General features: G+C 42.9%; 1 protein-coding gene across 2 annotated transcripts; it reads right to left on the minus strand.

Annotated features, from left to right (window-relative positions):
• Positions 1–2,549: 2,549 nt before the first annotated feature.
• GJB2 (gap junction protein beta 2) lies at positions 2,550–7,202 on the minus strand. Of its 2 annotated transcripts, none has more exons than XM_006085491.3 (2): positions 6,993–7,202; positions 2,550–4,053 (listed from the first exon to the last, which is right to left on the minus strand). In XM_006085491.3, the coding sequence occupies exon 2, from the start codon at positions 4,032–4,034 to the stop codon at positions 3,354–3,356; it is 681 nt and encodes a 226-aa protein (XP_006085553.1). In that variant the 5' UTR covers positions 4,035–4,053; positions 6,993–7,202; the 3' UTR covers positions 2,550–3,353. The 2 variants fall into 2 exon arrangements, with proteins under 2 accessions (XP_006085553.1, XP_014308395.1); XM_014452909.2 differs by lacking the exon at positions 6,993–7,202 and adding an exon at positions 6,458–6,824.
• Between the last annotated feature and the right edge of the window lie 10,428 nt (positions 7,203–17,630).

Consider the following 17,630-nt stretch of genomic DNA (forward strand, 5'->3'; position numbering starts at 1 on the left):
CCACCTGAGCTTTTTCGCTGTTACATGGGCATTCAATTATTCCTCTCCCGTCTATGTGGCTAGTGTCTTCTCTCCTGTATTTCAGGCTTGATGTAAGTGTGCATTTTTTTTTCAAGCTCCCAGTGTATCAAGCTTTGCTTGAGTCATTCCTATCTGAAATGCCATCCAACATCTTTCCAACTTGGGATCTAATGAATAGATGGCAATTTTTTACTCAACAATTTTCTATGTAGAGGGATTCTGTACAAATTATCTTACCTGATTGCCATTAACCTCTAGGAAACTGAAGTCTGGAGAAATGAGGGAGTTGCTCTATCCATGGTAGACCCTCTCTCGCAGTACCTGCTAGTCTGCAGTTGACCATTAGGTCAGTGATAGCAATGACTGGCAACTCAGGCCCAGGCCACCCTGGAGAATACATTTGTCCTCTGAGTTGTCCCTGATCCACTCATAATAATTGTGATCCACCTTTTGACAGTTGCACATGTACAGAAGAGTTGTTTGAGATCACAATTCCCATTATTAATATACCTTGTACAAGACAGAATTAGCAGTGGGCCTTACCCATGTCCTAAACTCACAATGCTCAGCTGTGCTGGAGGCCTCCGGAGGGCTGGCCTGCATGAGGCCCCAGGCTCGACACAGCTAACCTGATAGAGTCCTTTGGTGGAATCTTAAAAAACAAACAACATAGCTTTTCCTTTTTTAATTAGTGATTTGAAATATATATTTAAGATTACTGTTTTCAGAGTTCAAGCTCTAATTTTTAGGCCTGTGGCCAGATCTCTTTTTAAGTCCTTAAAAGTGGTCAGAATTCCTCTATAATTATCTGGCCCAGTCTTTAAGACCTTGAAAGTAATAGTCTTCATGGCTTGTAAGAGTGAACACACCTATTTAAAATCCATGTGTGTTTTAACAGGCTGTGTGTAGAGCACCTTGGAAGGCAGGGGCTACTTCTTACTGTTCTTCTATCACCTGGATGAAAGTTGGCTGGTTTTGGTTCTTTTAAACTAATTTAAAAAATGTGTGGTTTTCCATAGAAATACTCATAATTATTGATGTATAGAATGCTTTGAAGGTCTTGGACTAAGGACAGGGCTGGCACTGCTGTCTTGGGGAGAGTGCCTGAGGGACACCCACAAAGGGACAGCTGAACCGTTGGTTTTATTTCTCATGAAAGTGGGTACCAAGGAGTAAAAAGGAGTTTCTAAGATTAGCTTTGATTACATACAAACACACAGAAAGACAATCTTGCAGAAAAGACATCTGATAGAATTTTTCTCATGCCTTAGCCAACCTTTAGCATGAATATCGTTTTAAAGTGTCAGTTCCCAGGATTCTAGGAGCCACATTGGTCCTGTGAACCCAGCCCGGCATCCTCCAAGCTACAAACCCAATCTGCACACCACACTGTGAGTGTGTAAAAAACCTGTTGTGGTCAGCAGGCGGTTGGGCACAAATCATCTTCTTTCTCCCTTCCCTGCCAGGCCTTCAGTGACAGAGCTTTTCTGTAACTGGGAGAAGATCTGAGGATGGTGAACAGACAGCCTGGAAACTTACCTTTTTGGTGTCATTATGCTTATAACATGAAACTCCTTATACAAAATTGACTATAGATGACATTAAAATGTGCTATTATATTAAAAACTGTAGTGAATTTTAAATAACTATTATATGAATTTATATTTTAAGATTTTAAATATTTGAGACATTACAAAATTAATTAGTTACAAGCATGTACTTAAAGCTATTGTTTATTATTACAAAAATATTTTTACAATGCTATTCTTGGCAAAAGAAAAATGTTTACCCTCATTGAAGAATGTTGAGTACAATTTTTTGGAAACCAGGTCAAGCATCATGATAATAATACTAAGGTTCAATGTGTCCTAGAGAGCTGCTAAATATATCTAAACCATAGTGTCTATTTTTTAAAATGTCTATTAATTCTATTTTCACTTTTAAAAAATTGGAAGCTGAAGAGGAAAGCAAAAAAACTTTTAAAATAGATGAAACTCATATTTTAATCACCAGAATTAAGAGTCTAGTCCAGTGATGGCGAACCTTTTGAGCTCGGCGTGTCAGCATTTTGAAAAACCCCAACTTAACTCTGGTGCCGTGTCACATATAGAAATTTTTTGATATTTGCAACCATAGTAAAACAAAGACTTATATTTTTGCTATTTATTTTATATATTTAAATGCCATTTAACAAAGAAAAATCAACGAAAAAAATGAGTTCGCGTGTCACCTCTGACACGCGTGTCATAGGTTCGCCATCACTGGTCTAGTCTTTCCATCTGTTCTTTAAAAATAGAACCTCCCACCCCCCCATTTTGTTTTGTACTGTGGCAACAAAATAGTTCCAAGCAACTGCTTTAAATCAGTGTTCCCACCCTTTACCAGTCATGGAAAAGGCAAATGTTGAAAGGATAGACAGGGTGTCTTGAGCCAGCCTGTAGTTGGTGGCAGTTGGTGATACATTGTCTATATTTCTCTCCCAAAATTACACCTAAAGTTGTAAAATGAGGCCATTGGCTGTCAAGCCATCACTAAGAACTTCTAGTTTATTTCATGTGAGAGAGGTCGTAATGCTTTTGTGGATTACATACCACAGTTAATACAGTGACCCTGCAAATTATTCATAACTGAGAGGGCACATTTTAAATGCAATGATAGTATCTAATTACACACCATTTACATATCATTATCAGAGCCTTTGAAATAGGAGGAACGTATAATGGTTTTCAGAATGTCCTATAGATCAAAAGAATATACTTTCAAGTGTTCATTTAAAAAAAAGTATGACAGTTTAAAAAAAGAAAAAAAAAGTATGACAGTTTAAAGCATTAGGTAACCTTGTCCATTGTTAGAGACTAGAACTTCCAAAGTGAATAAAAGAACCAAGGTTATCTATGTTTACCTTTAATTAATGGGAAAATCACAAAAGGAACCATAAGAGGAGCAACCCACTCTTCTCAGCATTCTCTTTAGGACCTGGTGTTTCTCTCCTTTCCTCAAAGAAATAGAAACAAATGCCAATATTCTTTCTTCAAAATACGAAATTACCTTGCACGAATAACCCCTACCAGCACAGGGTTTCATTGGAACTAATTTGCGTAAAAATCAATATAGGCATAGGATCAAGTCTTTGTTTTTTAAGTTTAGGAGAGAAGAGTGCCATCAGAGGCATTTGGAGTTTTGCGTGAGAGCTACAGAAGTTTCAAACGGATGCATTTAAGATAAAAATCTTGACCTTGGGAAATGCTGGTGACTCGGCCTTGACAACTAAGCACTGATTGTCTCATTCTTTTCCTGCTGTCTATTTTTTGTCTAATAGTTGTTATAATGTTTTAAACTGGTTTTTTTGACTTTCCAGAACAATATCTGATTAGCAAATAACACAATTCAGTGACATTCAGCAGTATGCAAATTCCAGACACTGCAATCATGAACACTGTGAAGACAGTCTTTTCTGTGGGCCTGGAAACAAAGCAGTCCACGGTATTGGGACAAGGCCAGGCATTACATTTCACCAGACGCTGCATGGAGAACCCGTCATACATGATGTAGAAGACGTACATGAAGACAGCTTCAAAGATGACCCGGAAGAAGATGCTGCTGGTATAGGTCCACCACAGTGACCCTTCAATTCGGACCTTCTGGTTTTTGATCTCTTCGATGTCTTTATATTCACTCTTTATCTCTCCCTTAATGAACTTCCTTTTCTTCTCATGCCTGTGGTAGGCCACATGCATGGCCACCAGGAGAGCCGGCGTGGACACGAAGATGAGCTGCAGGGCCCAGAGCCGGATGTGGGAGATGGGGAAGTAGTGGTCGTAGCACACATTTTTGCACCCAGGCTGCAGAGTGTTGCAGATGAAGTCCGCCTGCTCATCTCCCCACACTTCCTTTGCAGCCACAACCAGGATCATGATGCGAAAAATGAAGAGGACGGTGAGCCAGATCTTCCCAATGCTGGTGGAGTGTTTATTGACACCCCCCAGAATAGTATGCAAAGTGCTCCAATCCATCCTCTGTGGGCAGTTCGCTCTGGAAAAGACAAGACAAACACAATAGAGGAATGACTCATCAGTACAGAATCTGGGAGAGTTCTCTGGGTAGGTAAGCACCCTTAAGTCTCTTTCTGAGCAAACACCAACCCTTATCGAACCTCACCCAAAAGGTGAAAACCAAACCAACTTAATTTGCCATCGGATTAAAAAGATGGTTCCCAAACCACCTTGAACCTGTGTTTATGCATTCTCCAATAAAGAGCAGCTTATGCTTATTCACCTGAGTAATTCACCCAATCTTTAGCACATAATAAAAAGTGCTCCTAACTTAGAGGCATAATTGGTGCTGACTGATCCCTCAGCAGACACTCCCTGGGCACTCGAAGAGCAGCATTAAACCGTTCAAGTTGCACTTGCTTGTTAGCCTCACCACATCACTGGGACTGAATCTAGCCCCATCAACCTTGCTGTAAAGGTCAGTAGGCCATGTCTCCCTACAGAGCCATTTTCCTTAAACTATTTCAATGAATTGTCATGGACTTGGGATGTAGCAGTGAAATGTCTGTTACCAATGGTGAAGTTGACATTTGAGGCACCGCATGTTAAAATTTCACAAAGGGCCTCACTTCCTTTTTCTATATGAAAAAGAATAGGTTGGAAACTTTCTGTCCATGGAGAAAAGCCACTACATGCATAGATGTTTGTGAATGTTTTGAGTATGGACTGGTGGTCCTCACCATCATGCTACACTGATAGCTACCTGTGCTTCTAGAGAGGCACATTATGAAAAAAAGATGACAATAAATGAAACAAAATGACAGTGATTCCCTAGTGATGCCCCACAGGGCGATGCCACTGACCCACTTGAAGCCCGTGGGTCAATCTGCCATGAGCCAGTGGCCTTCTCTTCATCCCAAGGTATGAACTGTCTTCATTTATTCATAGTTACACCCCATCTGTCTCAATCAGCCCCTCTTCTAACAAGATTCCACTTCCCCACACTCCTGACGGGCAATCTGTCTCCACCCCTTCTACGCTGGCAGTGAACCCTCCCTCTTCTCTTACTTAAAAGCATAATGCTCTCCTCATTTTGAGCAAGTTGGTTCCTGTCTCCCCATGGACTTCCTAAGCAGGCTCATCACTTAGCCTCATCTCAGGTGGGTCACCAAGGTATGGCCAAAGCCATTCAATGCCACCTTGGTCAGATCAGGCAGGTGAGACGTAGAGACCAATCATGGACACAAACCTTGAAATGCACTTCAAAAGCATTTAGCCATACTTAGCTTAAAAAAGACAAACATCACTGGAAAAAAATCACAGTGGTTCACTCGGGGTTCAGCCCTGACCCTTTAAATACAGACTGTCTGGAGGTCCTCCTAGGGGTGGACAGTTTAGTCCTGTCCAACAGCAAAACCAAAATTCATAGTCTAATCAAACTATTTTATGGAATTCGACAGTGCAATTCTTCACCGGCACTTACTAAGTGGGAACAGGACACTTACAGAAATAAGTTGTCCATCTGGCTAAAAATGGGGGGGGGCATGGGGGCTTATGCCTTTGTCCTCTTCCAAAGTACCAAACACAGACCCCACACTCTTCTATAAACCAGTCCAACCACTATCAGCTGAGAAAACTACAGTGAGTCCTTATTGTTGTTATAGCTGCAACTACCTGTTTGTAGATCCTTTCAGGAAAAGGAGCAAATAAAATTGTAACCCACAAGTGGGACAGGGGTAACAGGTCAAGATGGACTAACGCAGGATGAAACCACTGGGGAGCCGCTGTCCTGCCCTTCCTGACCTGGCCCACACCGCCCTGCCATTGCTTGGAACTCTGGCAGAGGAGGCTTCTGTTCTTTAGGGAAGGAACGATGCTCAGAAAAGGTAAAAGCAGTCCTTTACCCTAATTTCTTCTCAATCCCCCCTTTTTTCCTGACAGACCTGACCAGCTGCCTCCACAGAGTGGCCCGCCTTTCTCACAGGTGTCTAATTGTGCCTTAGCACCTGAGTTTTGAAACTGACTCAAGGAGCAAGCAGGGAAATGTCTGTTGCCACTCATCTGAGACAGAGTCCCAACTAAATGGTCACACGTGTCCAATTGTCAGAGGCGGGAGACGTTGATGAGGCTTATGTCCCTCCTCCAGGAGCAGAGGGTTTGTGCCACTGCCTGAAGGAACACTGTTCTCAGCCCCATGCGACCTTCCAGCTGGACAATGCCACCTGGAAATGAAGGCTCTCCGATTGTTCAGGAAAGAGGAACGAGGAAACCGTGTCTCAGGTTTAGGCTGCGGTGCCCTGCTCACAGGGCTGGGCCCAGAGTCCTGGCTCCTGGCCGCAGACTGATGGGAGCGCCCGCTTTGTACAGGTCACCTCCTCCAGGCAGCACTCCTGCTTAACAAATGAAAGCCAGCCTTCCTTCTAAGCAGAGACTTCGGTACTTACACACTCCCGATGGCGTTAGGTTAGACTTCCCAGGAACCGTACCAACAACGACCACCAACAGCGCTTTGGAATACGCGGCCCGAGCCCCCTCCTCCCTGGCACACGGCCGGGATCGGTCCCGTGCTGGGGTCACCACGTCCCCTCCCCGCCGTGGCCCGACTCCAATTTCGGAACTCGGTGGAAGACTTTCCCTCTCAACCAATTCTCTCTGGACACCTGCCTGCCGCCCAGATCCGCTGTCGGGACTGCCCGGGACAAGGACCATGCGGGGGCCTCAGTGCGTGCGGGGTCCACCCGGGGACCCGATCCGGATCCCCACTGCTCCCGCCGTCCCGGGTCACTTCTCCGCGACGGGTCCCAGAGCGACCTGCCCGGGGACCTACCCCCGCCGGGTCCCACCGTCCCGGACGTCCCAGGTCCCCAATCCGCGCCGGGTCCCCTCCCCCGCCGAGTCCCACAGCTCCGGGTGCCGAGACGCCACGAGCCCGGCGCCAGGCTCACTGGTGACCCGGGGGCTCTGGCGGGGCTGGCTCACCCGCTGCCGACGGAGCGCGCGAGGAGTCTGGTGGCGGCGGGGGCGCTCGCGTGGGTCCTGGGCGGGGCCTGGGTGGTCCCGAGGGGTCCTGAGGGGTCCTGGCCCGGCCGCCTCCTCGCTCGCTGCCCACAGGGCGCCCGCCGCCTGGTTGAGAGCCGAGGGAGGAGAACTCGGGCGCCTCCGGTCTGCGCACCTGTGGCTCCAGCGGCGCCTTTTAACCGCGCCTGCACCCCGCCTCCTCCCGAACTCGGGACAAAAGTCCCGGAGGGGGCGGCTCCTCGCCGCCCGGCCCCCCAGCGCTCGGGCGGGGCGTACCCGACTCCGGGTTCCAGAGCTCCTCGGGTTCCTGAATCCCCCCTAGTCTCCCGAAGCCCCGGGGACCCCAGGACCCCAGTGTCTCCAGCTCCCCGAGTCCCCAGGTCTCCCCGCCTCAGCCCCGGTCGGAGTCAGGGTCAGAACCTAGGGAGGATGCAGAACTCCGGGGTTTGGATCCCGGCGTTTAGGGGGTGGGGTCAAAGGATAGTTCTTGCTGTTGTTATTTCTACTGGGTCTCTCTCAGGCGTATATTTGAAGCTGGGCTTTAAGTTAAAAAAATTATTATTAGAGCAACAGGCATTCCCAACCATGTGAAGATTTATTTAGTTTTTAAATCCTCACCTGAGGATATGTTCCATTGGTTTTAGAAAGTGGAAGAGAGAGGGAAAGACAGAAGAAACACATTGATTGGTTGCCTCCCGCTGGCGCCCTGACCAGGGCCCTGGCCAGGGAGGATCCTGCAACGGAGGTACTTGTCCCTGACCTAACCGAACCGAACCTGGGACCCTTGGGTCTGCACACCCACACTCTATCCAATGAGCCAAACCGGCTAGGGCTAACCAGCCATGTGAAGCTTTAAGTTCAGGCCACAGAGGGTCCTGGTCCCTGCGGAGTTGCCCCAGGGCAGGTTCCCTCTTAAGGAATCTGGGGACAGAGGGTGAGGAGGTGGCATCGCCAGGTCTGGCCAAGTCTCCACTTCTTTCTCCCCAAAGCCTCGCAGATGAGCTTGACAACCGCCTCCTTGGTTTCTCCATTTCATTTGGTCACTTTCAACAATATGCCCAGGGTGGGAGTCGGGCCGGCAAGTGGGGGTCGAGCCAGGCTTTGCCAAGGGCCGGGGAGAAGCACCACTGGAGCTGTCCTTCCTGTGCCCTGCTGCTTCCTCCTCCCACAGGTGAGAAATCGCAAGGAGGTGACTCAGTTTGGGGTGGGGGAAGCCCAGATTGTTCCGCAAGGAAGGAAAGAGAACGAGTGAAGCCTATGACCTTCCTGACCCTACACATGCCCCACTAAAGGGCCCAGTGCCAGAGCTTCTGGAGAAGATGGCCGCAGCTGGTTCTTCTCCTAAAGACTGACCTCGGAAGGAGTAAGGCATCACGGTTCACATCTGGTTGGGTATTTTGACGTCTGGAGACACAGGTGACAGAGAGTGGATATTCACAAAACAAGTGGATGGAGAATTGAAGTTGCAAGAGCAGACCATGTTGGGGACATTTGGCCTGGCCTCAGTGGAACCCTGTCCCTGCACAGAGCACCAGAGTGGAGACACGGCTGACTTGCCTTTACTTGAGTCCAGTTCTGTGTTAAGCAAAAGATGACGATGATTCATCCTGACTGGGCAGATCTGGTCTCGGGAATGAATTTCCATCATTGTCACCATGAGCTTGAGGGTTTTGACTTTTCTTTGTAAAACTGGCACCCATCGCCATGGGCCAACTTGAGCCGGTCTTGTACTGGTGCACAGGAGCCTTGTCCTGAGGTCACCACCCCGCCTTCCAGCTTTAAGTCTTAGTCTTTAAGGGTGTATTTCATGAAGAGACAAAGCCCACAGCTGCTCAGCCCTGCTTGGCCCATCCAAGAGATTTTCTGACTTGACTGGTTAGGAATGACAAGGCCAAGCTGGGTGGAGTTCAGACACCTTGGTTTGAGCACACCTTGGGATGCAGTGAGAGGTGGCTACATGGACTGGGGGGCCGGGGCTAGCTATGGGGCGTCCTTTAGTTTTCAAGACAGGACTGTTCAGGAGTCTGTTAGAGTCCTGGTGGGTTGGAGTGAAGGGAGGGTCCAGAACCACTGTAGGAACCCAGTTGATGAAGATGGTTTGCAAATGGAAAGTTGACTCACTTTCCCCATTGACAAATCTCACCATAGGACTTAATGTCTTCACCGTGATTGCAGGGTGCTGTTCAGCTGCCCTTTCCCTGTTTCCTCTTATTCTCCCGATTTGCATAATTAGTGTGTTAATTTGCATAATATGTGTTATTGGCTAATTGGATATTTAGCCACTCTGTATTTTAGGATATACAGCTCTACAAATCAGCACTTGGTTTTATTTTGTTGTGTGTGTTTCTGTTTTTCTGTGCTGGTGTTTTCTTCCTAACCAGATTTAGATTCTTCTAGGGCAGAAAATCTTGTGTGTATGTGTCCTCAAGAGTAGAGGAGAAAGAGGTAAATAGAAAAGGGTCTCAAGCTTGGAAATTTGAAGTTATCTCCAAATAAACTTAGACATATACACAATTACACAAATTACAGAACAAATTAATATTTTTATAAATCTTATAATTATTCTTGTGCGGAGCACCGTTTTGGTTAAAGGCAGTATTTATTAAATATAAACATTGAGAATTTGCCTTAATTTTGTCACTTTGTTTTCACGCATCTTCATCTTTTAACATACAGCCTCTAGAGCAGTGGTTCTCAACCTTCTGGCCCTTTAAAATATAGTTCCTCATGCTGTGACCCAACCATAAAATTATCTTCGTTGCTACTTCATAACTGTAATGTTGCTACTGTTATGAATCGTAATGTAAATATCTGATATTCAGGATGGTCTTAGGCGACCCCTGTGAAAGGGTCGTTCGACCGCCAAAGGGGTCGCGACCTACAGGTTGAGACCATTGCTCTAGAGGCAGCACTGCCCAGCCCTGCTGTGTTCCTTCCAGCGGTCCCAGCACCACAACACTGGGGTGCTCAGGGCTGCCTGCTGCCTGATTGGCACACCTTTGTCTCATTAACTTGTAGGCACTGAACAACTTAGAGTTTTTGACTTGGCTTTACGGTAAAAAGCAAAACAAAACGAAAAACTCAATTCTGGTGTCTCCTGGGAAGGTAGTGAATGAAACTGACCGAGGATTGTTAATTCCCAGGAGAGATCGCACACTTATCAAATGACTATTGATGATTAACTGACGAGGATCTGTTACAGCCACACCTGGTCACTTCAGAGTGTCAGAGGTACGTCTGACTACTATCTTCATGTACATTCATAGTAGCAAGCAGGTAAGTCCCAGGTGTTTATAAGTGAGCTGAACCTTCATGCGGATACTTAAAGTGATGCAGTTGCCAAGTTATAAGCTATTTGGTATTTTAATTTGATAATTCTGTTATAAATAAACCGAAAAGAAAGAAGTTGCTATGGTGCAAGAAGTCAGTGGGAGACAAATACAATTTCTTAACATATTTGAATGAATGATTGCTTTTTAGCTACATAATAAGGCAACCCCTTGCATTCCCCCAGGAAGGGTACTCTATATGTACATAAAAATGTCTTAGTTACTTATCTGACTCACGAATCATGTAGGTGAGAGCATAAAATGTCTCGAGACAAGAAGAGACTTGTGAGAGAATGGAGGACCTGTTCAAACACTTGGCAGTTTTAGAGCAAGTTAGGTCCTTTGAATCTCTCTTAGCTGTTAGTTATTAACACCATTAGCAATTGGTCTACACTCACCTTCTTGACTTTGCTGTTGTACTATTAATCAGATAAATATAATTGACTAAAAAAAAGAAAAAATTAGACTTCTTCAAAAGAGCAGTGGGAAACAAGGTAGAATGAGCCCCTGGCATCTCTGAGTAATTAATAACAGCTTACACACGATGAATATCAGGAGTGGCCTACATATGATCATTTTTAATTTTTGTGATTATTTTGACAGAAAAACAGCATTTCACTATGATTTCTCTCTGCATCATTGACCCACATCCTCACTTATGGATTCTGAAAATTGTTAATGTCAAATCATTTAGGGAAAAAACACACACAAGTGTTACAGTCACAGAGTTAAACAACAACAACAACAACAACAACAACAACCCTTAGACTTCAACAATTTAATTGTCCTCTTCACTTTTAAATTAAAGATATCTCGTAAAAAGCCCACCTTTTGAATCGCGACTAAAACTGTTACAAGGCTTTCCATTTTCCCCATTCTAATTTTATATTCACACATAAAATATTTTTGGGAAATTCAAGTTGCTGGACATTCTCAGTTGCAAGCCAAGGGTAAAGTAAGTCTATTTCCTTGACTTTACTGTATATGCTCCTTTATGACCATTTAAGCAGATTGTGAAGAAATTACAAAGTTTCTTCCGAATGTGTTTGTATCAAAAGCACATTTCAGCCAGAAATGAATGAAAAGCTGTAACTCCCTAGGCAAACTGGTAGGGAAAATTCACTTCCATTGAACATAAAAATTAAATTTTGTAAGCTATGGTGGCTTGTCAAAATGGAAACTGTATCCTTCACAAATTACAAAAGAGATTTCTACATTTTAGCTTGTGTTACAACAATATTGTGCTATATGTCATCTTGAAGAACTTTCAAAATAAGTTGGAGAATAGTAAACATCCATATTTTGAGCTGCTTTAGTAAAAAAAAAAAATACAGATGTAAGTTTAACAAGCAATGATTCCCAGGTTATAGTATTTGATAGATGACAGCAGCTTTTCATGACATGCTAGTCTAGAATGTTCTGAATTTAAATTTGTCATTCTCTGGAAACCACCAACTACAAGGTTAGTTTTGCTCCTGAGGCTCCAGTCATATGGATGTTCTCTGACTTGGATATGAAGTCTTAGAATTCAGAACTGAGCTTGTGTGTTTGCTATTCATCTAAACTTCTCCTTAAACTGTTTCAGAGATGTTTTTGCTTTGAAGGAAGAAATACATATTGGTGTGGAGAATTCTCTGATCTAATCTTATCCCTAAATAAATCTCTTTGCCAGGAAAAACAAAACCCCACAAAACAAACAAAAAACTCACTTGCAATACCCTGAGAGTACAGTAGATGGCACTGGGCAGACTTGCTTTGTAAAATGCACATCCGTGGAAGATAGTGGGATACAAATGGAAAATATTTTCTTCTAGTGTTGCTTGTCCCGACCTCATTAGTAGGCTGGGACATAAATTTCTATCCTCCTCCCCCCCAATCAAATGAAATATAATAAAATAGAAAATGTCAGAAAGCATTGTTCTTAGTAAGGGTTAAGTAATGTTTTTTGAAATGTTTGTTTTGTGTGTGTGTTTTTCATACTCATTTGTGTGCTGAACCCAATGTAAAGTGTACTTCTTTCTGCAGATCTCCATCACAAAAGGTCAGAAAGCCACTGTTCTATTCCATTCCCAGGGCATATCACAATGGCCTCAGGTGAAAGGTGCTGTTACTGAGAGGTCAGACATGGAGGCTCTAAGAGCAGCCCTTTGCTCTGCTGCGCCTTTTTTGAGCTCACAGCCCAGTGATCCCAGAAACTGCAAGCTGGTGGAATTTATTGATGGTTAGGCTGCTTAATAATCTTAATTCATCCTAGAGAAGGACCTCCTTCCATTAGACTTCCATTCCCCAGTGCTCATCTGTGATCTGAGGACATTGGATTCATGGGGTGCATGAGAAGCAATAGCAGCATTCTATTAGGTCTTTTAGCACCTGATAAGATTACTTGCCTAATATATATATTGGTTTGATATCTAGTATGATCTGTGCTCAAAAGTCATGGATCAGCCATTTTAATGGACCAAATGGAGACTTTAATATTTTTTTTAATTTAAAGAACCAGATAGAGACTTTTAAAGTCAAAAGTATAGATTGAATAATTGTGCTTTGGGAAAGAGGAGACAGTAAATATAATGCCTTTTATTTTTTCCTTATTGCTTTGAAATAAATAAGTGATGGTTTTGGACTACTCTTTTATTGTGATATGGGGGCTCCTGTACATATTGTGCAATGTTGGTGGAGATGGTATTTGTCAATCTGGAGGATCATGGTATCATCATCTCAATCACCATCTGGCGGGAAACATTCATTTTTTTCTTACAGGCTACATGACTTTGCATAGTAGATTATTAGGTCAGTAGGCCTTGGAAAGACAAAGTTCTTACTTACAATTTACCAAAGGGAAAAAAAATAGACTGTTGTAGAAGTATCATGCTTAAATGACTAATTTAGATTGTGTAACTGACACACAAAAACACAAAAAGCATAAATGAAGGCATCTCTAGGTGTAACCCAAAGCAAAGGTCACTGTGGTAATTATTTACCCACAACTACTTGATATCTTGAAATGTGCCAAATCCTTTTGTTTATTTCATTGTATAATTTTATAAGAAAAGTATTTTTCATCCTATTCTATAGATATGGAAACTAAGTCTTAAGAATCCAGAAATTTAAAAAAACAATGAGGTGACCATTTTTACTAATTTCTTTTGTGTATTTTAAGAATTTCTTTGTATATATGAATGTGATTGAATCTGTGTGTGACTCAAATCTATATGAATATAGATGACTTTTCTTTCCTCTTTTACACAAAAGGTAAAGCATTGTGTATATTGTCCTATACTTTGCTTTTCTCACTTAATATATCATGAGAAACATTTTGTACAAGTAATAATGAGCTTCCTCATTCTTTCACACAGTTTATAGTATTCCTTTATATAATTATGTAATTTAATAAAAAATTCTCTATTGATAGCCATTTGGGTTGTTTCTAATCCTTTGCTGTTACAAACAACACTATGGCTTCTGTTTCCACTTAGGATATAGGATGTAAAACACCATTATTCCTACGGTAACCATAACAAAAAACCTGCTAAAAGGGAAAACCATACTTTTCCATAGCAATTATGAAAGAACTGTGAACAGAATAAACTTCAATGAACTAAATTACAGGGAGCAATGGTGATCAGAGAGCCACAGTTACTTCCATATCTGGGGGAAGTGCTTGGGAAGATGGAGAAGCAGGCCTCCTATAAATGAAGAGACTTTATAGAGTTGAGGAAGAATCAGCCAAAATCCTAATAATACTATGGGTTGCCACATGGATTGGAATTTTAAAATGCCTCAAATACAAAATAAATTGTTTGGCTCAACAATCACTACCACCCTGCCCCCAATTTTACTGCAAAAGTGGCAGTGTAGGCAAGGCTGAAAAACAGAATTGCACAATTTCACAGTGGTTGAATTTTGGAGTGGTGCTGGAGCTGAAGGCAAGGTGAGCCAACACTACATGATGGCTATGTCTCAACCTCCTTCCTAGTTCAAACACTGACAAAATCAAAGAGACTAGCTACTCCACAGTGGGGGTGTAGGAAATTGAAGTTGGACAGAAGGGCAAAGTGGAATTTCCTTGTTTTTATTAGATAGCAGAGGTACACTCAATTTTATTAACACTACTGATAAGTCTCAGATCAAATTGATACTTGATGAAATCTGAATGATCAAGTACTCATTCTAGCCACCTTTCAGAGAAAAAGACTTGTACCCACTGGGAAAAAACACACACACGCACACAAAGAAACAAAACAGCCCTGGTGATTCTCTCATATGCAATGTCCAACACTGAGTGAAAAATTATAAGACACATGAAGAAATAGGAGAATAAGACCCATAATAAGGAGGAAAAAAACACTCATTAGAAGCAGACTCACAGGTAGGTTGAAAGATTTGTCCAGGTGACTTTGATATCTGGCAACACATCAGTAAGACCTATTCTAGAAGTTTCCCTTTCCCACTTCCAATATAATAATTCTCAACAAAATATCATAGTACTTCCAACTTTTGTAGATGTTTATACTTTCAACTTTTAAAGATAGGACTTTTGAGCATCATTTGTATCCAATGGTTATGTTACTAACAATAATAAGCTACTGCTTTTATTCATGTCAAACCACACAGGTCACTTTTACCCTTGCCTTTGTTTACCTTCTTCCCACCTTCCTTCCACCAAGTCTAGGCCCTGGGTTTAGTGTCTGAGGGCAGAAAATGAGGCAAATGCTGTCAAGAAGGATGTGGTGTCCACATCCTTCCATTTCTCTATCACTCTGAGGCAGTGTAACAGGGCAGAGGGTCAGTGACACCTGAATTTGAGGCTTTGCTCTTTTCCTCAGAGTCTGTTCTCTCTGTGTAAGATGAGGGTCAGTACTTTCACTGTGTACAATGTCTAGTTTGGCACCAGGCTTGCAGGAGGTGCTTGAGAAGTTAGGATCTCCAATTTAAAGAGATTCACTTTGCATGAAGGAAGAAGTAAGACTTGGAGGAAGAAATAGCAAGAGCCAGAAATCTACCTACCTCCATCCTCTGCCCTGGGCTCGCCTTGTATCTGTGCCCAAGACTCTCTGTCAGCCCAGGAGGTACAGCCACTCTGATACAGAGCAAATGGGGACACTGGGTCCTCACCTTGTGATGGGCTTGGCTTCTGACCTTTTGTCTGTATCAGAGAAGATAAGGGAGAACATTTTGAAAGAAAGGAGAAAGAAGATAGCCACAGAAAAACAAAGCAAAGGAGCTGGCAAAGAAAGAAGTGAGGCCTGTGGCACCAAAGGAAGCAGAAATGGATAAACTAAGTAGGATAAAGACAGAAAGCAGATCCTGAAAAGAATTTATCAGAAGTCTTTAATGTGGTTTTATTTGTGAGGAGAGTGATGAGTGACTTCAGGGTGTTAGAGAGAACCGCTTATCTGAAGTCTGGAGACCAGGCTGACTGACCATGGAGGTTGCCCTTTGTGGACAGCAGAGGCAAGGGCTGGGCAGAACAGGGCCACCACAGGGAGGGAAGGGTGTGACTGACTAAGCCCAGCCCCTTCCCCATGTAGGACAAGTTGCTGAAAGGACAAACTCATGTTTTGAGTCCATAGGGCTGAAGAGAGGTGCATCAACATGTAGTGTTAATATAACCATTTTTATTATCCTGTGACTGAACGTGAAAGACTTACAGATGCATTTCCAGAGAGGAAATATTTCAGAGATACAGCTATTTTCAAGGAGCCTGCTTGAAATGCCAAGTATCTGTTTCTGAAGACCAGCTTGAGGCTAACGGGAGGGAATGTCTGAATGCAGGTTCTCCACTCCCCTTCCAGGTGACTGAATTAGACCCTCTGGAGTGGGCCTTGGGACGAGCATTTTATGATTTCACCAAGTGATTCCTGGGCACACTGAAATTTGACAAGTTTGCCTGCTCCACAGGAACCTGAAACAAAGCTGGCTGTATAAAAACCAACTCAGAAGTCTGTTAAAAATAGAGATTCTTGGTACAGATTCTTGGGCTGTGGGACCAGAGAGTCTGATTTAGTAGGTTTGGGAAACCATGGTCTGTAGTTTATATTAATTTGGTCTTTATGATTTTATAACCATGCTATTAGCACTATTTTGACAGATGTGTTTCAGGGGAGACTTAAGATGTTGATCCTATTAATGTTAACTTCAGTTGGAGGGGTGTCCATCTTTTGCTAGGATTATACCTGTGGTGGATGGGGAGGAGGCACAATATAACAATTTCAAGTTCCAAGTATCTGGTAAGTAGGCTAGAGCATCTCTTTGGTCTTAATGCTAAATCCAGTGTTTGGAAGCCCCTTTTATGATCAGAATCTAGATCATTCATAGGTTTTTTTTTTAGGGCTGAAGTTCAAGCAGAAACACTCAATTCTCTCTCCAGTATGCCTCCCATTCTCTGAACATTGATAACCAGTCAAAAGAGACTGTCTTAAGTTGTAGTAATATGTTTTGAATAGGATACTAATCTCTTAGTAAGAGATTAGTAAGGGTAACAACATACAAAGAAATAATTACTTATAGCTTTGTGCTAACTATAATTTAAAATACCACATTAATCCTGAATCTATAAATATATAAGTTATTTTAGCAGAAAAACTAGAAATAAATTATTTTAGTGCCTGTCTAATAAATCATACCCAGAAACAACTTAGGTGAAAAAGTACCTTTATGTTTCTGAGGTTGTTTAATGATGGAATCTCTGAGGTCTATAGTTTTATCTTTAGAAAGATTTGTGGCCATAGTTTTACAATTAATTTAATTCCTCATCTTGGTGAGTTTTTCCCACTGCACTCTGACATCTGAATTGTTTCTTATTTTAAAAAAATATATTTTTATTGATTTCAGAGAGGAAGGGAGAGGGAGAGAGAGATAGAAACATCAATGATGAGAGAGAACCATCGATAGGCTGCCTCCTGCACGCCCCACACCAGGGACCAAGCCTGCAACCCGGGCATGTGCCTCTTCTGGAATCAAACCCAAGACCCCTCAGTCCGCAGGCCAACGCTCCATCCACTGAGCCAAACCAGCTAGGGCCATTTGAATAGTTTCAAGGCATTCTGTCACTTCAACCTTTTCCCCTCTTAGAATGACCTCAAAAGGCCTTGGCTGGCCACACTCAGTTCTTCCATCAGCATTCACCTAAGTACTCCAGTGGGTAAGAGAAACCATGGCAACAGCAGTGCTGGCAATTAGGGAAGTTGCTCACAAAAAGGATTAATATTCAAGATTCAAATTATTTCCACATATGTTTATTGATGCTCACTATGTGAAGGGATATATT

This window comes from Myotis lucifugus, unplaced genomic scaffold, assembly GCF_000147115.1.
Source record: "Myotis lucifugus unplaced genomic scaffold, Myoluc2.0 scaffold_19, whole genome shotgun sequence".
NCBI lineage: Eukaryota > Metazoa > Chordata > Mammalia > Chiroptera > Vespertilionidae > Myotis > Myotis lucifugus.